The 23,000-nt window shown below is 36.9% G+C and overlaps 1 protein-coding gene and 1 long non-coding RNA gene across 5 annotated transcripts in view; one reads left to right on the forward strand and one right to left on the reverse strand.

Moving 5' to 3' along the window:
* LOC149530394 (uncharacterized) overlaps positions 1 to 21,733 on the forward strand; it is a 151,839-nt gene extending 130,106 nt beyond the window's left edge. Inside the window, exons 3-5 of the mRNA XM_089808195.1 lie at positions 16,963 to 17,038; positions 21,383 to 21,447; positions 21,641 to 21,733. Coding sequence (XP_089664321.1) covers positions 16,963 to 17,038; positions 21,383 to 21,447; positions 21,641 to 21,733 — 234 coding nt within the window. The remainder of the gene's footprint in view (positions 1 to 16,962; positions 17,039 to 21,382; positions 21,448 to 21,640) is intronic.
* Positions 2,283 to 4,737, reverse strand: LOC149530395 (uncharacterized). Of its 4 annotated transcripts, none has more exons than XR_016358890.1 (4): positions 4,489 to 4,676; positions 4,306 to 4,379; positions 4,002 to 4,045; positions 2,283 to 2,533 (listed from the first exon to the last, which is right to left on the reverse strand). It is a non-coding gene; the product is annotated as an uncharacterized LOC149530395 (long non-coding RNA). The 4 variants fall into 4 exon arrangements; XR_016358889.1 differs by having other exon boundaries at positions 3,789 to 4,045; XR_016358891.1 differs by lacking the exon at positions 4,002 to 4,045 and having other exon boundaries at positions 4,489 to 4,677.
* Positions 21,734 to 23,000: the final 1,267 nt, after the last annotated feature.

Genomic DNA, 23,000 nt, shown 5'->3' on the forward strand with positions numbered 1-23,000 from the left:
AGAACATTTTCAGCATGATGAGTTAACCAACATCAGTAACATTGATACCCTAATTTTTTTTTACTACAAGATATAAATGATCTTCTAGTGAATGCATATACTTCTCCGAGAGCTATTTGATCCTTATGATTGGTACTAAGGGTAGATTATAATCTCTTCCTCCCTTATGTATTCTCTTATGTTTAGTATATCAAAATGATAGGTTATACTTTGAGAATGTAACATAAGCAATATGATTGACTATAGGAGAAGAAGCTTGCTAACATGTAATATCAGTTCCTGAATTTTCCCGTGTAACACGGGTACGCGTCCCCCCCCCCCAAAATTGGGCCGTTTCGGAGACGAGGACGTCCCCGGGACGGAGGGACGACGTCTCAGCATTTTGGGCAGCGCCACTTAGAGCGCCACCGCCGCCGGAGACGGGGAGACATCTCCAAGACAGTGGAGACTTCTCCGAGATGGCTAGAGGTCTCCGAGTGTGGGGGTGCGAGGGGACGCCAAGGAGTCTCCTTCATTGAGGGGGGCCGCCAAGAAGTCTCCTTCATTGTGGGGGGACGCCAAGGAGCCTCCATTGATTTGACATTTTGATTTGGACTCTAGGAGACTTGTAGTTTTTGTTTGCATTATATACTTATTTTGATATCATGATTCATGGCACATGATACTTATTGTAATCATCTTTATGTCATGACTCATATGATCATTGATTACTATTAGATAGTAGAATCTAGATACTCATACAATTGATTTGAAGGCTGATATATACAGTTTAGACTAATATTTATTATTTGCTGATGTTCAATGTTTAATGTTCATTGTTTGTTTGTCATTTGATCATGAATCATGATATTCCAGTTGATATGGTATATGCTATACCATATACACCCCTACTCCTTCCGCCACCCCCCATCCCCCGCCGCCGTCCCCTCGCCGTCCCCTTGCCGTCCCCAAATCAAGGCCCCTCTGTCCCCCCGTCTCAGAAACTTGTCCCCCCGTCCCCCCGTCTCCCAGGGCGGTGTAACTATGGAATTTTCTTTATTAATATAAGATTGAAAGATATCTGTTCAGAGATGCTTATCTTAGTCCTTCTAAGTTCTCAGATCACTGCTCTTTTTAGTTAAGACTCGTATATATATATTGTGGTGTCCTCATGCTGATGAATATAGATCATTCACAAAGTAATAATCTCTAATAATTTAATTCATAACTTAATCACCATTAGCAACTTGAAGTCCCCCTTCCAGACTTACAAATTTGAATCTCCATATTAATGTTCACTCTATCATATATAAAAATGTTGACTATATGTTGAGTGTTGATGTGTTCATCCCTTCCTTGCCATTTTTCCTTCATTGTTCTACACTAAAAAACACATTGATTATAGATTACTAACTCCAAGTATTAAGGTAATTTCATTTGAAGTGCATCTATTGCCTCTAATGAAATACCAGTTGCTCAAATATTAAATTTCTTCCATTGAAATATATAGTTCGGTTTTTGTAACTCCTTTGTCCAGATGGTATATTCTGCCATTTTATAGATATATAAGGTCACGAGGAAAGCATACATCCAGTATTCTTTCCGTGCGCAGCCAATATACTACCCACTCCAAAGAGTTTCTTGATAAAATAGGACTCCTTATCAGATGTTGCAATGATAGACATTTCCAACCAATCTGAACTGGTATTTATGGCACCATTCATATCTTAAGAATATTCAATAATATTGTAGACTCCATATCTAGCTTACCTATATGGTGCAAAGATCCAACTTACAATAGACCTTGGGCATTCATTTTTTGCAGCTTGACTCTCAAAGAACGTTGCAGATCCATCGAGGAAGACGATCATTCATTGCACTGCATGTTGAAAATGCAGCCTGGGATTATATACGATCAGAGGTTCACATTTGCTTCGTTGAGGCCATCCCATGCACATGGCAAAAATCTTTAATGCAGTCTTTTACTAAATTTTTTATTTCTTCATAGCTAATAACAAGTTGTCTTTGTGTGTGGCCATGCTCTGTTGCTGCTTTTGTTGGAGTTTGGATTTCCTTCTTGATATGAATCTTTCTTACATTTGCAGCCTTCCTCTGATAACATGTTAAGTAACATGGATCTTTTCTACAAATGTAATAATATGACTGTTATCTTTTTGACCTACTAGTTCAAATAGAAAGGTTGTACTGCTGAAATGATTTATTATCAAACACTTGGTACTCCATGCCTATAAATTACATTTTATGATGCAAAGCATTACCAAAAAGAAAATGTAAAACAAGTATTATAATTTTTTCCGAAAATGTAATTTTATTTATCAAATGTCCATAGTGTTCCACACAAGCCGTGGAATTGACCAGCAAAGAAACATAAATCATAATCTGATTTTTACATATAAATACAAATGCAGAAAGAAAGAATAGAAAACAAAAAGGGTTTTTAGGTGCCAGCCATTTCCTAGAATGACTGGCTTGTTGCTGATTGTCTATGCGCTCACTTCTGTTGTCTTGTTTTTCCACGCTCCCGCTCCAAATCCTGCAAATGCAAAGATGAGTTAGATCAAAATGATCTAAGTAATGGCCAACAAACTCACCCTTCCGCTCCGCATATGCATTTACATCCAAAAATCCTAAGATCCTCATTTTCTTTTCTAACATGGTTGTTTCTTGTGTAGCATCCAATCTCTTAATAAGTGCATGGATACAACCATAGGCTCCCACAAGGGTTATTGAGCCCGGCATGCTTATAAGAGGTTGGATCATCGAAGCTGATCAAAAGTGCAATAAGGATATCAAACGGATGTATTCATTTATGAAACCTTTTATTCTAAAAAAAAGAATGCTACAAGAAGTTATATCAGTAAGGGAAAAGAGCATAGAATTTTCTAATTGTTTAAGGGGCAGATTTACATCAGTTTGAAACCTTACAGTTAGCTACAATATCTTTCGCCAAATAGTTATAAGTTCATTCTTGTTTGAAATCAGCTTGGAAATGAAGTATATTCATAGTAGCAAACAAAGAATTAATGAAGAGCAGGGCATCTTTTAAAGTCACAGGCATGCAAGCATCTCAAGAAAAAAAAAATCAGGTTTGATAAAATTTACCTATCATTTCGGTTATGCAAAGGAAAGGAAACCACATGTTTGTTTTTTGCTTCAGATGCATTATAAATGACAGCAATGTGTGTAAGCAAGGAACAACAAACAATTTTAGAGTGACCATTATGATCATGGGTGAAAAATTCAGAATGCAAAAATAATGAACAGCAAGTGAGTACTAATAGCAACTCAAAATGCTTCAGATAAATGCTCCAGCTTGAGGTTGTAACAGGGTTTTACATATACAAGCATGCTATAAGGGTTTTCTCCAACTATGAAGACATATGCTAAATAAGGAGGATCTATTCACAAATTATACAACTTGCAGCCAGGTGAGGACTCTCCACATGAACTACTAAAGGCTCCACTTCAGTGTGAGTATGTTCAAAAGCAAAGATATGTTCTAATCAGGTGTTGTGATAGGAAAGTTTAAGCGTCTTAAAACCCTCAAAATATTTTTGAGACAGGTTTGGAGAATATGCCCAGAAGTTGTATGCAGGCTGGACTAAAGAGAAATTTCAGTAGGAAAAGGCACATGAGAACATCTTTAGATGGTGTGCACAATTGTGTCAGTCAATCACAGCCAGGACTGAAAGGGAGGATATATATATATATATATATATATATATATATATAGATATATATATATATATTACAACTTAATGCTTCTGGGATGACAAAATAAAACTTACCGAAGCTGTGTGAGGCAGCATACACAGCACTAGCATCTTTCCCTTCAAATGCTACAGTGTCTCACGTACGACATACCATATATACAGTATTGAGAGGTGATGTTAAAATACAACAGTAAAAGACCAGAAGTAGTTGTAATTGTAATTGGAGATATTGCTTTTGAAGGTGACATTGGTGTGAAACTACAAAGTTCAAGGATAAAAAACATTTGCCTCTATTCTTCTGAGCGTGCTTCAGTGTGCTTCTGGCTTCCAGTCTGTAAGAAACAAGAGAAAATGGTTTCTCTTCTTGGTCATTGCAGTCAAGTAATAAGAAGGAATGTAGTAAGGAAAGAGCTGTCAAAATCTCATACATCCAAAATAATTTATTATCCATAACTTGATAGTGGGGAAGTATTCAAGATATCGAATTCCATAATGAGCAGAAAATACCAGGTTATATCTATGGTGTCCAACAAAGGGAAAATCAAATGAAATGCATATGATATTATCATGTCAAAGATGGTAAGTAGGGTACCTTCAAATACAAACCCCGAAACCCTTGAAGTCCCAAATTTTTTCCAAGAAGCGGAAATGAAAGAGAGATCACAGCTCAAACAACAAAGGAAAGCAGAAAAAGTCATTAATGGCAGCCTCAATACTTCCAACAGCAAGAGGTAAAACATAAACATCTTTTTGCATTTCTGAGAGAGAATCTTACCCAGTCGCTGTTTGACAGTAGCTGCAGCATAACTTCCAACAGTAGAGACTCCAGAGGCAGAAATGCATAGGAAAACCATTAATGGCGGCTGAGGTTATGAGCAATTTTTTGTCTCCAAACCCTAAGTCAACCTCCAGCTCCAAGTTTCCAGAAATGTCGACAAGGAGAAATGAAAATTAATTGTGGATTAGCAAAGTCAAATATATTGTGCCCTAAGCTGTATTTCATAAATTTTGGAGTCCGGGCATATTGTGGTTTTATTTTTTATTTTATTTTTAAAATTTGCTAAGTCCATGTTAATTATTTTTCTGTGGGGGGTGGGGAGGGGAGGGGAGGGATTTTAATATCCTAGTCTTCCTATGTTGTTGTTTATTGCATTTACAATCTTCTGAAACAAATTATTTAATGGTATTTATAAACCATTTAATACATATTTTTTAAAATGCGTTAAAAGATCAAACATGACATGTGGAGTTAGTGTTTGTTAGAATATTATATTTGACTTATGAGTTATGACTCAGTTTGGAGACATGTGGAGGGAATATAGGAATCTGCAAGTCGAATTTAACTTTTGCCTGTCAGTTGAGAAGTCTTTATAGTCAGTTTGAGCCTTTTAGGGATAGTTTATGATGAGTCATAGGTCTTATTATGACTTAATGGGCTTGAGGCATTGATTTTGACATTATTTTGGAGGTTTCTAAGTCCTTTTTTGGGGGCTATTTTTTGGCACCCATCCCAAGGTTTGTTTGAGGTGTACTTAGTGAGTTCTTGAACTCATATTGTATTGAGTTCTGACTAGTGACTAGGAGAGTCTAAGTGATTATTTTTTATCCTTATTTTTTGGCATTATTGGTCTGTAACTTAGTTTTTTTCAGTGGAAGATTGAATATATTTTGCAGGTCTTATCTCATTTGCAAAGTTCTTCATCCTACTTGTTATTGCAGTTCAGTGTGTCACATGATTTATAAAGCAAGAAATACAAAGTGTTTTTTAAAAGGACATTTTGTTTCATAGCTTCTGTCTCACATATCCTCACCTTCTTGCAAGTGGCCTTTTGTGCAGGTTGTTAGTTGTGTCATAAAGGTGTTTCAAGTGCTAGTTTGTGAAAAATCATCTTTCCTTAATAGTATGTGTATCATTCAGGCCAGTTAATGAAATATTTATGCATTGGGGTCCATAATAGGTTATGATTTTCCTTTTTCTTCGCACTTTAGAATAAGTATCATTCATAAGTTGTTCGTCTTTGTTAAGGTTAATATTAGCTTAGGATTTATGTTTTATGTATTTCTTAGTTTTAGCATCTTAGATAAGTTTTCTCTCTTCCCTTTTCCTGGAAAGTTAAGTAAAGTGTGAGCAAGTTAGGAGCCAGCCTTATCCGAAGATTCACTCTATTTATAGGTCACCCACAGCTTAGGAGTGTTTCCATTGTTATCTTGAAATGTTAAGTTATTGTTGAATTTGACAAGGGTGTAATTTCAAGTGATAACAATGACCATTGTGATTGATATGTTCCAAATGCAGATTGTTGTCGATAAAATTATAAAACAACCAATGGGTAGATTAACATGTAGTTGGTAATTGTTATGTAGCCGACGGACGCCTTTGGAAAGGTTCTTCGTTGTTATGTAGCCGAGGGGCCCCTTCGGGAAGGTTCTTCAAAATGGTATATGTAGAACTTTGGATCATCATTGTAATCATCACTGGGAAGCACTATGTAATCTCTTTGGCATATATGCGAATAATAAAAGGAGCTCTACTATGTTACATGTTCTTATTTATTGTTTGTTTGCATTAATCTATTTACCCCATACGGTAAACATTTGGTGTCGTTGCCCAATGGACCTAGAACGAAGGAGGAATGAAGACTAATGTCGAATCAGCTTAACAAGGATATAAATAAGATACAGGGAAAAGATGGAATACGCATTGCACAAGAAATTTTAATTTTGGCACAACAGGCTGAGCGCAAATGGAGGTTTGAGCAGATTGCCAATGGACACTGAAGCACCGAGGAATTGTTGGAAGAGACTCGATAGCGGCTGAATTTGATGAAAGAAACAAGGGAAGAATTTTTGAACCTATACACGCCGAGGGAAGAGAATCTGACGGAAGGGAATCAACTTGCACAGCTTGGAGTGCTGAGGGAGCACGAGCGTGGAGTGAACTCTTTGTCCGTGATACACTTTTGGAATGAACAACTTCGCTTGAGGAAAACCTTTTTTCACCAAGTAACGCAGTTGTTAGAAATAAGACGATTGTCCGAAATAGCGTGGTTGTTTAGAACAGCGCAAGTGTGCAGAACAGCGCGAGTGTGCAGAATAGCATAGGTGTGCAGAACAACGCAAGTGTGCCGAACAATGCGGGTGTATAGAACAACGCGAGTGTGTAGAATAGCATAGGGGTGCAAAATAGTGCGGGTACACAAGTACCTCCAACTCGAATAGTAATGGCTGGACCAAAGGAAAAATTGCCAAAGTTTGATGGTGCAAAACAACACGGTTGTTTAGAACAGCACGGGTGTGCAGAACAACACAGGTGTGCCGAACATGGGTGTACAAAACAACGTAGGTGTGTAGGACAACGAGAGGGTGCAAAACAATGCGGGTACACAAGCACCTCCAACTCGAATAGTAATGGTTGGACCAAAGGAAAAATTGACAAAGTTTGATGGTGATGGAACGACTGATCCAATTAGACACTGTTAGACATGCGAAACAATTTGGACAGCGAATGGCGTAACCGACATAGATAAATGGGTCTGACAATTTCCAACAACCCTAAGGGCTGTAGCAGTTGATTGGTTTGCCGACACCGATCCCCAAAAATTAACTACATGGGCGGAAGTTAAAAAAGAGTTTATCACGGAGTTTCAATTGCTGCAAGATGACAATGAGATTGTAGTAGAAATATACACCACAAAGCAAAGGAAAAATGAGACAGTCAGTGTATATGCCAGAAAACTAAAAGCATTAGTAAATAAAATGGAAAGTCACTCAATAGATGGACTGAAAAAACAATGGTTCATTGAAGGACTACGCTTGGAGTTAAGGAAGAAAATGAAGATTGTGCCACCATCATCATACACCAAAGCATACAATCGGGCGATGGACTTAGAGAGTGAACAAAAAATGAAAAAGAAGAATAAAAGTAGCTCATCCGACTCAAATGACGTGTCTTTGGAAGAAGATAACAGTGGTGACGAAAAGGGCTGCAAGAAGGTTCGAGCTCTTCATAAGGTTATGATCAGAATGATGAGGGAATTTAAAAATATGTAGAAAGAAATGAAGGGAAACGAGCTATGGTGCACAGAATGCAAGACAAAAGGTCACACGAAGGGATCCTGTCCAAAAAACTAGTTCTGTGAGATCTGCCAAATTATGGGACATTCCACAAAAGAACGCCCCTTTAATATGAAAACAAGAGGACATCAACAAGTGCTCCTGACACAAGAGGCTTCCGTGTCAAGAGGGAGCAGAAACACCAGCAATGATGGTGCCACTTTAGGTGGGTACATAAATAATAGAAGAGGGCAAAACAACAATACCAACAATAATAATGGGGGGCTGCAGCTGAATTCGGTACAATGCGAATGGCCGCCTAATGGTTCAATGCCGAGCATGTAATTTGTGGGGCCACTTTGTACGAAACTGTACATCAGCGAATACACCAAAGTTGTTATGCCGATGGTGTAGACCTAGAGATCATGAAGATGCGAAGTGCCCGAAATCAGGAGTGAATTTGATCAGCATTGGTGCAGATGAAGAAGTCTTGGCAATCACCTGTAAACAAGCACAATTGTACACCGACTTGACAGAAGAAAAGAAGAGATTGGAAGAAGCGCGGGCGAAAATTGAGAACACAACACAGGTAGAGAAATCACAATTGAAACACATTACCGGTACCTCAACAAGGAACTATGCAAAACAAAACATCATACGACAGATATTACAAATTGAAATACCAGTCAAGTTAAATGATTTGATCCTCACAATGCCTCAACTTTGATCGGCACTCACAAACATTGCTCCAACTGCTAAATTACTAGGAGAACACGGAAGGGAGAAGTAAACTAAAGTAAGTACAACTGACGAAAGGGAGAAAGAAAGTGGAGCAAGTACAGTGCACGGAAGGGAGAAGGAAAGTGGAGCAAGTACAGTGGACCCAATGCTGCTAGCACTCACATCCGGATGGCATCCGACAGTCGTAGAGATGGGTATATTAGGAATGGTCCTTTTAGCAACAATTGTGGACGGAGGTTCAGGGTTAAATGTCCTACCAGAAGATACTTAGAAAAATTTGGGACAACCGACATTGTGGCCACCTACCTTCTAGTTGCTCATGACAGACCAGCATGGGATCAAACTGTTGGGAATCCTAATGACACAACTAGTGACTATTAGAACACAGTCGTTCCTACTCGATTTCGTTGTCATTCCGTTGAAGAGGAGAGGATATGACGCCATTCTGGGCCGAGGATGGCTCATACAAGAAAAGGTTAAGCATGATTGGAAGAAGAATACAGTAACAATGGAAAGCAGATGATGATTCATTATTGATTTACATACATAAATGGTGGGCGAAGAAGCTGTATCATCTGATTCCAAAGAAGAGGATGAAGGAAAGCAGCGATTGGAACCCAATGAGGAAGGAGTCCTATGGTTGGAAGGTGGATTGGCGGACGATGAATTGGATTCGATGAATGACCTTTTTCACTGGCAGAAGGAGGACTACGAACTCTTTCCGAGATATATTATGTTAAGGGTCGACAAAGGTGAGAAAGAAGAGGAAAATGAATGTTTGAAGGAATACAGAGAAGCGAAAGAAGGAAAGGCAGTTATGGTTGAAGTTGAAGGGAAGAACATACAGTACGAACCTAGAAAATGGAAAGATTCCACCATACGATACACAGTGAACAGACCGCACAGAAAGAAAAGGTTACAACACACCATAAATTTATTAGAAAGGTGTCGATAGCAAGGAACACAAATCATACGGTCTGTACAGGAAACAAAGAGGAAGAGCTTAATAAAAACTTCACTAGTACGAAGTGAAGGTTCTAAAATCAAGAATACAGTTATTGATGGCAAGGAGTGGCAACTGATGGAATTCATGGTATTGAGTTTCGATAACAAGTTTGGAGATATGGAAAGCCCGAGGGAGAGATTGTGTAACTTAAATAAACTTGATGAGCGATGATTGCAGGCACAATGGGCCACAGAGGTGATACAGAATAGGCGCAAAGCGTGGCATGATATACACCTGAAATTGAACAAGTTCCAACCAAAACAACTAGTGTTGAAGGATGACGGATGGAACAAAATCAAACCGGGGAAGTTTAAAGTCAAATGGGTCAGGCTATACCAGATCCCAGAAGTAGGTGATAATGGAGCCATAAAGCTATGGACATTGGACGGGCAGCAAATTCCAAAAATGGTGAACTTTGTTCCAAATTGAAAATATATCATGCGTGACTTGTTCCGTCGCCAACGAATATTGAGTAGTAAAATTCAGTGAATTAAAAAAATGTTGAAAAAAAGAAAAAAATTAGAAAAAAAAAAGAAAAAAGAAAGAAAGTTATTAGTCACCATACGGCCACCGTACAACAACCAACTAATGACCACCATACGGTGTTTTATGTGCCCTGTATGGTGTTTAAAGTGCCTTCACCGTATGGAAAAGTGAGACACCTTCACCGTACAACAAGCAGGAGGAGTCGACATAGAATTTTTCCTTGCGGATTTTCTATTGCCTCCCCATATGGCATTTTCTCCAGTCAATAGATAATAAACAATGTATGACCCTTGCACAGTAATGGCACCATACGGCTTGTATTTGAACCAGAGAAATTAGCTTGAAGTCAATTCTGTATGGTACATGCAGGAGAAGCAAAGATCGTATTTATTCAATAGGACGCAGAGGCCATACGACGTATTTCAAAGATAGGAGGTAAACCAAAGTTCGTACAGTAACTACAAAGACCCGTACAGTGTGTAAGTAACAAGGAAAGTTCTTCGTGATAATATACAGGGCATCACAAAGCTTGCATTCAGGCATCTTGCCAAGAGGGGAGGTGTTAAACACATCAACAACTTGATCTATGAAGAAGCTAGTGGTGTTTTAAAGATCTTCTTGGAAGGAAAGGCCGTACAGCCAATTAGATGAAGTAACTGCAACAGAAGTCTAAAGTCTATATCATTCAATTGTACAATTGAGAAATTGTTTAACCATACAACAGAAGCTCACAGATCAACAGAAGGAAGCAGTTAGAAGAGGAGCAAAAAAAAAATGACGATAAATCAAAAATGTTTAGAATGAATAACGCATGATGCCGAAGTGAAGGGAAAGACATAAACAAATAGTAAAACATAAGCATTTGCCAGAAAGAGTGTGTGATCGGAAGAAAATCACAAAAACGGTGTGTTCCATGGAGTTTTGTGTGGGTTTGAGAGTGCTAATTTGGTCTTGGACCCCAGGACCCTGCAGGGGTGCTGCCCCCTAGACCCTCAGTCGGTGCAGTTATCAGTCGTGGAAAGTGTGACCAGTTGATGAGACATGGAGCTGCTGCAGCCATATAGTGTTTGTGTACCAGAGGTAGAGAGAGCACTAGAGCAAGCCTTTCAAGAGAGGTGATACATTTTGAGGCACTTGGAGTAGGTTTTGGATGTGAAGCTGTCTTGGTGGATGCATAGAGAGCTAGGGAGGAGCTGATTATCCAATTGAAGGCAGTTCAACAACACTTGGCTCAATGTACCTAGGAGTTGGAAGTAGAGAGCAACATGGGTGGCTATCAAGGTCAGCTAAGGAAATGATATTGTGTTAGCAAAGGCTGCAAATGCAACGTATTTTGGAGACCAATTTGATGTAGGCACGGAATGAATGTGAAAGTGGTGTGACAGAAACATATCTATCTTTTTATAGATAGTTAATGTATCCTGTTTTGTTAATCTGTGTTGGATATTTTGTAATTGTTGTCCAGAGACGACTTTTCTTTTTGGGGGGGATGATGTTGTCAGTAAAATTATAAAATAGTCGATGGGTAGATTAACATGTAGTCGGTAATTGTTATGTAGCCGACAGACCCCTTCGGGAAGGTTCTTCATTGTTATGTAGCCGACAGGCCCCTTCGGGAAGGTTCTTTGGAATGGTATATGTACAACTTTGGATCAACCTTGTAATCATCATTGGGAAGCACTATGTAATCTCTTCGACATATATACAAATAATAAAAGGAGTTCTGTTGTGTTACATATTCTTGTTTATTGTCTGTATACATTAATCTATTTACCCCATATGGTAAACACAGATTTGGATCTCATATAAATATGAGAGGAGACATGTTTCATGAAGAGACATGTCTCCAAGGTTTAATAATCATTTAATTAATATATATATTTCATAATACTAATAACTATAATATATATAGTATATACTATATATATATACTAATATATATAGTATATACTATATATATATACTAATATATATTATTATTATTATTACATGAAATCGTATATATAGAAAATCATAATTTACCAATAACAACAATGAATCTCGCATCAAATTTATCCGACTGAAGCTACAATTTTAACACTCCCTCTTAGCTAGGGAAGATTTGTAGAACATCTTGTACTCTGAAGTATATAAATAGATATCGACTCAATATGATATTCTTGGAATGACATAAATAAGGATATCAACATAAATCCATCAACACAAATATATATTAACATATATTACATATGGAATTTGTTTCAATTCACTATGAGGCTAAATTTCTCAACACTTTTGGTAGGCATTGTGAACCTGATGCCAGTGCACATACCAAGAGAATATCAATATGATGAATATCATATGATTGATATTCCTTGTTGAATCATACTTAGGATGATATTGAAAGATAACATCTATTTTGATGGATACAATTTGATATCCTTAGATATGTCATTCCAAGAATTCAATATTTAGAGCATAATGTGTTATATAACAATGCTTCCTAGCTAAGGAGTGTTAATGTTATAGCTTCGGTTGGATTGAATTGACTTAGAGATAATCATTCCATGGTTATTAGTTAATCATCAATTAGAGAAACTCTCATATATATTTGTGTGTGTGTGTGTGTGTATTATATATTATATATAGATATGTTTATATAATTGTTAATATTGTCTAAATGGTTATTAACTTATAAACTATAGGGAGACATGTCTTTTCTACTCATATTTATACATGTTCAAATCTGCACTTTGAGCACACATAAAATTATGACAGTGTTATTACATTTGCAAAAAACAATCCTTCAAAATTAACAAGGGAGATCTTGCATCGCACAAAAAAATATTCAAGTTTTTCAATAAGGGCTATCTTTTTGCAGAGGTTTTGTTTCTAGAAAATCTCCTATTTTTAGTAAGTTGTTCATTTGAGCCCCGGATGTTCTAATTTCTTCCTTGGATGTTCACTTTGGTTATGTAAGCCTGCATGTGAACTTTCATTGCAAGGTGAAGTTTGGTTTTGAAGATATTGAAGAATTTTGGTTTTGGTAGGGAGTACAAAAACTTTGAACTCAATTTTGAAGGCCTAAGATGCTTCAAAAAGGGGTCAAACCTTAGCTGACTAGCATTTCATGTGCATGATGTTGTGGAGCACTTCGAAAGGTTTTCTAAAAGTGGTTATAATAGCCAATCTAGTTAACTCATCACAAGTATTGCCTTCAGAAGCTGCACTACCTTGAGTAAGAAAAATAAAATTCCTTTAAACACTCATTTTATGTTTCAAAAATTGTTTGGGGCATATTACTGACATTCCAATTTAAAGAAGAAAAAAATTTAAGGATGGTCAGCCTCAAACTGAGGTTTAGAATTTCTAGAACCTTCTAGATTGGTAATAATCCCCTTGTATAAAGAAGACCCATATGATAATCTAGGGCAGTTTTGATGGTGTAGGTGGTGGCTCTGTCAGAAATAGATAATACTGAGAAGGGGGGAGGGGGGTGAATCAGTATCCTACAAACTTTTGTCCACAACTGAATATTGTTAATTACTTTATAACTTGCATATGAAAGTAAACCAACAATGCTGAACAGTAAATATAACTATGCACATAGAGAACTCATAACACGATTATTTGTTAACTAGAGAAACCTTGGCCAAGGGAAAACCCTGGTGGCGATGATACCCACTAGATGATTCACTAAACAATAGGATCTTGTTAAGGATATTGACCCTGTTGGGAGTCTATGAAGTACATATAGTGTCTCATGTCCTTGTTAGAAACATCAACCCTATTAGGAGTTGGTAGAACAAATACAATGTATGCAAGAAGAGCCCACTGCCCTAAAATGCAATTATACATTCCAGTTCTTCAGAAGAATAGATATACATACAATACTTTCCTGTCTACTATATTTTGTACTTGCTCTAATCATATATCAGATGTAGTTCACATATCATCAATCACAAATCTCACATAGATCATATGTCGCATAGTACATCATATATCACACACTTCTTTCACTTGCACAACACTCTTATCTTCACAAGATAAGATCTTTAGTTGTACCTCCCATCTTCATAATTCTTTCTCAGTCGGTCTTCATGTCTTAACACTCTTGACTTAATATAAAATAACTTATCGAATAATATTCACATAGTCAACTCATCATGACTTAGTAATTATTCCATAACCAAAATAATTCCTCAACTGGTACAATCCAATTCTTTGCTATGCTTTGTTCTGCTCTATTAAATACTCGTATTGGTATTTCAATCATAACTCGCACCATAATGTCCGTACACACTTGCGCATTGGTACATGTCATCATAATAATGTCATAGAGCTTCCCTTAACCACGCATAAGCTAACTCTCAACGAGTCATCCATACACATCACGTATGTTTGCTATGCTACTGCAAATTGTCTAACACTTAGACAATTTTCTACTTGTAAATGCATAAATGAAATGTTGAATACATGTTGCCATATATGACAAGCATCAATTCATCTATTTGACCATATTGCCAATAGGCTCTTTCTTGGAAATTATTGTAATGAAAATGCCCATATGGCTCTAGCATGTTATTTTTCTGTATATTGTAATGGCATTTCATTGAAGATAATAGAAGGCTTCCCTATTAGTTAATATGCTTCCCTCTAGTCCAAGTTGAACTGTGTTCGTGTCACACTTGGGAGCGTGTAATTAACAGGTATTTGGTGGCCCAAACCAAACCCAATATGGTTTCACTAATGGCTATTAAAACAGAATATCAGGGAATTGAGCAGATGTTAGGGTGAAATGAAAATCCAAAGGATGTACCATCAAGGGAAACAATGCACCAAACTTCTAGCATCAGATTGGGATGCACTCTTAGGTTCAAGAATTATCAATCTCTCATTTTGACCCCTTCCCGCCCACCCCACAAAACCTCAAAGTACCCATCCCTGCATTGGGTACTTGGAGTACTTGAATACCCTCACCTCTCCCTTTCCGCAACCATGCCACTAACTGGATGAGAACTTGAATTTCTATTTGAATTTTGAATTTTGAATGTTACTATTTGATATGTACTATGTTAAATGGTTCTGGTTCATGTTGCAATTTTTCTATGTTCAAGTATTTCAATTTGGTATGTTATACTGAAACATCATTTCATAATCAACATTTCAACTTCTATATGTATAGTATGCAACAACCCCTGCCGCCCCCTCTCCCTCTTGATGACCCGGATATGAGGCCCTTTGTCCCCTGTCTCAGAAACTCATCCCAACGTCCCGATGTACCCCAATGCAGGTGTTACACTGCATTGAGAGCCTCTTGACTTGAAGATTTCAAAGAGGCAGCTATTTTGAAATCTTCTATTAGTGTTAGAGCATTTGCATCATTGTGAGATTTCACTTCAAGCTAGAAAGAAATACCTTTCAACTTTCAAGGAACATCCTTGTAGGTGATCTAACATTACTCCCATCTTGCTGGACTGTGATTGTCTTACAATGTGTTGGGATATGAAGCCCAAGAGTCATATGCCTTTTCGTTCTCCCTCTTGACTCTTTGTATTTGTAGAGTTCTATATAATGGTTGTGTGCAGTCCATGTAATGTATCAGTTAATTAATACAAGTAATTCCCTGCTAGAGTGTGGACGTAGGCAAGTTTTGTCGAACCACAATAAATCTGTGTTATTGTGTGTTTCCTCTTCTTTGATTCAATTTCTTTGCTTGTTATTATATTTACACAATGCTCCATTAAAAATCTAATTTTACAAACCAACACTGTGTGATTCCAAGAAACTTTACAGTTCTAATTCTTGATTATCCTTTTAGCAGGGAACATTATGCCATGGTAATAAAATATTTTAATTATCATCGTTTCATTCTTCAATACATATTATCTTGGGAGATACTTATTACAGATATCTTGCTTTGTCATCTCATTTTTTGGGTAATGCGCTGGAAACATGCAAAAATATAAGAGATGGTATCAGTTTCTGGGAATAGAATTTCTTTCAATATAACTGGTTCATCCTTGCAGTCACTTTTATTGGTATGACTGTCAAATTTCTATATTTAGTCTCATTTTCAAAAACATTTTAAAAATCCATGTATCACCCTTGTACTTCAGTTCTATCTTCTTGCCATATAGCAACCTCCCAGATGTTTGGTGGCACACTTTTATCATAATTTTGATTCGATTATTATATGGGGTCTTTGTTACGAGCTACTGCCTGAAGGTCCCCACACTTGCACAATACAGTTCTGGTATTCATTAAGAGACCTGTGAAGTATCTCGAGTTCTAATATCCTAGTTTACTATAATTATTAAAACATAATAAAGAAAAGTATCACTGCAGGTACATGTGTCATAGTAAAAACATATAAAAGAACTTAATAATACATGAAAAACATTGAAAACACAATTAAACTGCCAGTAGTCTTGCCACATGTAGTTCTGATGAATGAATTACTCAGAGCTCTCTGATGAATAACAATATGATGATTAATTCATGCATTCTTAAGTTCGAATATCACCAATGCCCACTTTCCTGTTTAAAGAGAGTATGAAGATATAAACCTATATGATATATCATATATCATGACTCATAGATCTGAATTATCTTTTTCAGATTTACAAGGATAGTTTTGTTATTCTTTGATCTATTTCATGCATATGACATTGATATTATGGTTAATTATTTGTTTAACTTTTTGTTGTTTGTTGTACTAATATACCTAAACTGTAATAAACAAACTGCAAATCATTGTTATCTGCAACTGTATCGGGGTAACTTAGTATCTAGTAGATAGACAAGTGTCATGCCTAATAGCTTTGGTTAACACTAGGTTGTTTCCTATTTAATCTTACCATGCATAATATAATAGATTCTCTAATGTCAGCTGAAGATTTTGCACTTTTTTGTAACTTTGAATTATTAGATTGTTTTAGTACTTTCACAATGGATATTTCTTGAATATTACTTTGTGTGCAGAATAATACAGTGAGTGTAACATCTTTACTAGGAGGAGGTGCAGATAGCACAGGAGCAGGCATTGCTTGCAGGAATGGTACGTTTGACTAAAAGTGTTAACATTGATATTCTACCCTTATTCATACTAGGTGAAGTCTGTATAAATCATAGTAACGTGAATCGAAATCGTATCAGAATCGGCACGGCCAAATCGAATCGTGAATCGAGGGTGAATCGCCGGTGAATCGATGATCAATTGGCAAATTAGAAAAAACCCTTTAAATGTAAAGATTTTAACAATTTAAGACTTATTTCATGCACCCTTTATTGAATATAACTTAAAAACACTATAACATCATCAAATAGAATCTAACATACATAAACATGAAACATAAAATCCATCACATACGTAACTATGTTATCATTATGTACTAAAATGTAAATTGTAGGCTAGCTGAAGTAAATAAAAATCAAATGATCATAATGATTCAAATCATAGAATTAGTAAGATGAAATCATGAAGATCTATAAGACATCAAATCATAAATGTATGTATAAATCTAAGATGAAGATCCATGAAAGTTTGAAACATATGTCTATCAGTGATTCAATATCACTATCAATATCTATACAGTGTAAACAAAATATAAAAACAAGGCTCCAGCTCAAGCCTCATCGTCCTCTAGCTCTACTGCAGCCTCAACCTCAGCCTCTGAGTATCCAATTTGCCTATGAGAAAGGCGTGTAAGGTAGGTCCTAGAGGACTGCCGAGCCATGTCCCCTACATGGGCAATGGGCTCACGAATAACGTTGCTAGGGCCTGCGTCTGTGCATGCGCGTGTGCGTCTACCAATGCCTGAACGTGCTCTAGCTGCCTCCTCTGCCCTGGCCACAACCTCAGCCTCTACATCCACCTGGTCAACTCACGCGCGGTCTTCCTCAGTGAAGACTGGGTCCACGGTTTCTATGATCCACTCTGATTCTGGATCAATCTCCTCCAGTATCGAAGAGGAATCAGCACCCAAAATCTGTCTGATCCTAAGACGAAGGTTGTAATGAACAAAGACAAGATCATTCAACCTCTGCACTGTCAACCTGTTTCTCCTCTTCGAGTGAATGTGCTCGAACATGGACCAACTGCGCTCACATCTAGAAGCGCTGCTCAGCTGACTCAGAATGCGGATGGCAATTTTTTGAAGGTTTGGGGTTGTGGCCCCAAACATTTTCCACCATCTATTTGAAATAAGGAAAAAACAAAAACAATTAGTCTCATTTACAAATTACAACTCTAAAATTAATGCATTTAGAATCTAGATTCATGAACATTGAATATATTATTTAATTTTTACCTGGCTGTAGTGTTGTCTGAGCATTTATGGCCATCCTGCCAGAGAAAAGTGGCCCCTCCTTATTGTTGAACTGGTCTAGCTCAACAATCGCAGCAGCGCTATTTTCATTGCTACTCAATCTCTGAATCACTGTGTATAAGCTAGTGAGAACCTCCGCATCCGCTTTGAACTCAAGACGGAAACAAAATGCCAGATTCAAATAGTAAGCTGCTGTGTGGATGGGTCGATGGAGCCGATTCTGCCATCTCCTATCGATGATGTCCCAAATAGGGCCATACCTCTCTTGCACTCCTGCATATTGGGCTCTGATGGCCTCCTTAGCCCTATCCATGCCCTCATAAATGTAGCCCATAGAGGGCTTCTCTCCATCAGCAGTTCGTAGCAAAGCTACAAGGGGCTCAGTGACCTACATATAAAGTAAAACGAAAAATTTGAGTCAAAACTTAAATATAAAATAATATAACTTAAAGTAAAAGCAAAATACTAAATGTTAAATTGCAATAAATTTACCTTAAGGATTTCTCTAGTAGGTTTCCAAAAACCATCCTCATCAAATATGCAATCCGCCACATCTAACCCTACAGTGGTCATAGCACAGGAAGAGCAAATCCACTCTTGCCTCACAAACATGCTCCTCAATCCATCCCTTGATGTCAATAAGGACTGCAAGGTGATGAAATTCGAGGCAAACCTCGTGATACCTGGGCGAGCTAACTCCTCACCTCTTGTATACTTCCTCATTGTGCTAAGGACAAATGCATGATTATAAATGAATTTGCATATTTTTTTGCCCTTTCCACACATGACTTGACAAACTCAAGTTTGCCAATTTCCTCCAACATGAGGTCAATGCAGTGTGTCGCACAAGGGGACCAAAATATGGTGGGGTGCCTCTCCATCAAAAGTTTACCTACAACAATTTTAAGTCAATTAGAAACTCAAATTTCAAAATTCAAATAAATTTATTTTCAAAACTTGAAAAGTTAAAAGTTTACCTGCTGCAACATAATTTGCTGCATTATCCGTCACCACCTGGATCACATTTTGTTCCCCCACCTCTGCTATAACTTTCTCAATAGCCTCACGTAAATATGTGGCATTTTTCACATGTGCGGAAGCATCAATGGATTTTATGAACATGGTATGTCCTACAAGTAACAAAACAACGAATTATAATATTAAATGGATCATTAATGAATTAGCATTCAACAAATCAAAATTTACAATTATGTATGTAGGAAAGTAGAATGATCAATCACCTCCACAGGATACAAAAAAATTGAGGAGTGTTCTATTCCTCCTATCGGTCCAACCATCAGTCATGATGGTGCAACCCTTTGCAATCCATTCCTTTCGGTTCTCCTCGAGGTCAACCCTCATGTCCTCTACCATCTCATCCAGGAGGTATCCGCTCAACTTAGCCTTAGTTGGGGCTTTAAACCCTGGACCACAAATAGCAATCGTATCTATCATATTCTGCCAATAAGGAGCCCTGTCACAAATAAAAGTTTAGATGTCAAAGAATCAAATTATAAAACAAGTAGATATAATTAAAGTTTTACTTTTATTTTTAATTTTAACTTTAAAGAAAACAAAGAAAAAAGAATCAATTACCTGGCTGCAATAAATGGAATGTTGCAAAAGTACCAAAATTTGCATATCTCCTTTCTGGTAGCATCATGAATCTCCTTGTTCAAACCCATGCCCTCAAGCGTGGGTTGGGAACCAGGAGTAGTGTGGGGCACAAAGTAACTATCCATTCTGTTTTTTCGCACTCTAGGCTACAATAGGTTGGTGTGGGACTTTGTCTCAGTATGTGACCAACTAGTACTAGCACTAGCACTAGCACTAGCACTAGCACTAGCACGAGTAGAAGAACTAGGATAAAAAGGAGGCTTAGAAGAACCCTCTCCAACACGACCTACGAATGTGGAAGCTGATGCAAATGCAGATGTGGATGCGGCTGCGGATGTGGGAACATGGGAGCCAATACCGCTTAACCCTTCAACTTGCATTTTCTTATTTGCTTTGTCTTTTTCAATTTTTTTAATGCCATTAAGCAAGTGCGTTTTTGCCTCAAGAGTTTGGTGAGTGCAAACTGCAACATCTTGTCCAGGTATAGCAGCAATGTGGAATTTCAATCTATAAATACCCCCGGAAGTTATTTTTTCTTTACAAAACATGCATTTTGTTTGATGTTTGGTTCTTCCAGGAAACTCTTCATTATATTTCCAACATTCATCTTTTTTACCCATTGGAATTTGCAAAAAATGAGAGCAAAGGCTGCTGCAATAATTTTTTTAATGTAAAATATCAAAGTTTGAAGCTAATAAAAGTTAGAAAACAACAAACCCTAGCTTGCAACTTAGTAAAAATAAAGAACATTCAAGATTTACACTAAAATTCTTGAAAACTATAGAAATTTAACAAAAAATGTATAATACACTAAAAATTTAACAAAAAATGCATAATAGTATAATACACTAACATGCAAGAAAAAAATAAGCACTTACCTCTTGCAAATGAGTTGAGGAGTGTTGAAATTGGCTCCTTAATGCTCCCAAAGCAATTGATGGGCTTCCCAAATGGCCTACTGATCTCTTTGGTGCTCTTCCTTCTTGCCAATAGGAAACTCATGCTTAACAAATAGAAGACCCTTTAGGATTATAACAAAGAGAATCGGTCAAAAACAAAGTAAAAAAAAACAAGTGATTTTTAAAAAAATTTCAACTTCCTTTTTTACATGCCACGGGCAATTCATACCCGATTTTTAAAGGTGATTTTGGCAATTTTTCCATGAATCGCCTGAATCGGCGATTCAGGCGATTCATGGCCCAGAAATTGGCGATACTGATACATGGTGCAAAAAAAATCGCACAGCATGAATCTGGTTGCGGAATCACCGATTCAAGCAATTTTTGGGTGATTCTTGATTCAGGCGATTCATGGCCCAGAAATCGGCGATACTGATACATGATGCAAAAAAAATTGCACAGCATGAATCTGGTTGCGAAATCGCCAATTCAGGCAATTTTTGGGCGATTCTCGTTACTATGGTATAAATGCATGGGCTAGCTTTTGTTTGTGTGCAGTACTGAGGACAGGACTAAATATCATACTAGCATGCAACATTCTAAAGGGTAGTCCCATGCTTGAGGTATTTTCAATGATTAAAACAATGATAATTGTATCTTGTCCTTAAGTAGTATAAATTTGAGCACTGTTTTATGCTGACACAATAATTTTATATTGTTGAAACTTTTACTGCCTTATGTTTTTGAAAGTCTAGTGTGTTGGATATGTGTTGCTTATTTTTGAACTCATGCATTTTAAGTCAAATTATTTTGTAGGCACATGTTGAAAGAATACTTGTTCAAAAGTTAAATAGTCTGGGTTATTCAAAGGATGAATGTAGCAGATGCTCTCCTGTCAATGTTGCCTAAAAAGGTTATGCATGGCTATGAAATTGCATTTGACAAGATCCACTTTTTAGAGATATTTTGTTGATTTGATCTCTGGTCTATTTGTATTTAAGAATCATCCACATCATTTAATGCACATAGATTACTGAGTAGACTCATTTAATAGTCTACAAATATCTGTTGACTTTCTGAAGGTATTTGTAGAACCTAGTTTGTTTGTGCATTTTGGAAGATGTATTTTAAGAGATATCTGAGGTATCGCCATTGGTTTCAATTATTGCACTTTTTATATGATTTTAGTGACTTTGTTGACCAAATGGATATTGTCATTAGTCTATTGATTTGGCTCAACCTCTTTGTTATCCCAACACACATAATAAATGATTTTAGCTATCATTTTGGTTTTATTTTCTATTGTGTGTAGTCACTTCCATGTCTAAATGTGCATAAAAAAAGGGTTTTTTTAGAACAGATTCATATACATTTTGTTTTAATAAGACATATGACTCTAAATAGTATAACTAGCATACATACATGAAGTGGAAACTTGAATAGGGATGCACTATATGATGGGTATGATTTGTATCATGGTAAATGTTTTATTTCTATGGTAGTATATGTTACAATCCATTAGCAAAGCTTGGGGCAACTAAGTGAAATCTACTGTTGATTGGTTATAGGGGAGTGATTAGAGATAAAAATGGCAAGTTTATTGCAGCAGTGAGACTTCCTTTTGGAAAACCAAACCACCCACCTCATTGAAGCAATTGGGGCCTATCATACTTTATTGTTAGCCCAACAACACAATTGGAAAAGGGTCTAGATTGAAGGGGACTCTAATAATATTATTCAGTGCCTTAAAGGAATAAATAAAGCCTTGTGGACTATTGAAGGGTTGATTATTTTATAAATTGATATTATTTAGTCCTTTGATAATTGTTTTATTTCCCATTCATTTAGGGAAACTAATAAGGTTTTAGATTTTTTTTCCTAATAAGGAGGTTGTTGTTAAAAGGATAGTGACATTGCCTAGGGAAGATAACCTTGAGGATACTATTAGAGCCATGCTGACATATGAGTTTGCATAGTTGAGATCTCTGCAAATGTTGATATGGTAGGAGATAAACGTCATGTTGATCTTGTCCATTGTGATAGCTTGATGGCTAACACTACTATTTAGAGGCTCCTACTAAATGGGGAAATCTCTTTGTACATTGAAAAATTACATAGTTGGGAACCAAAGGTCATCAAAATCTTCACTAAGGAATGGAACGAGGGCAAGCTAAAA

The sequence above is a fragment of the Cupressus sempervirens genome, chromosome 11 (genome assembly GCF_028749045.1).
Source record: "Cupressus sempervirens isolate cs-2001-9-10 chromosome 11, ASM2874904v1, whole genome shotgun sequence".
NCBI lineage: Eukaryota > Viridiplantae > Streptophyta > Pinopsida > Cupressales > Cupressaceae > Cupressus > Cupressus sempervirens.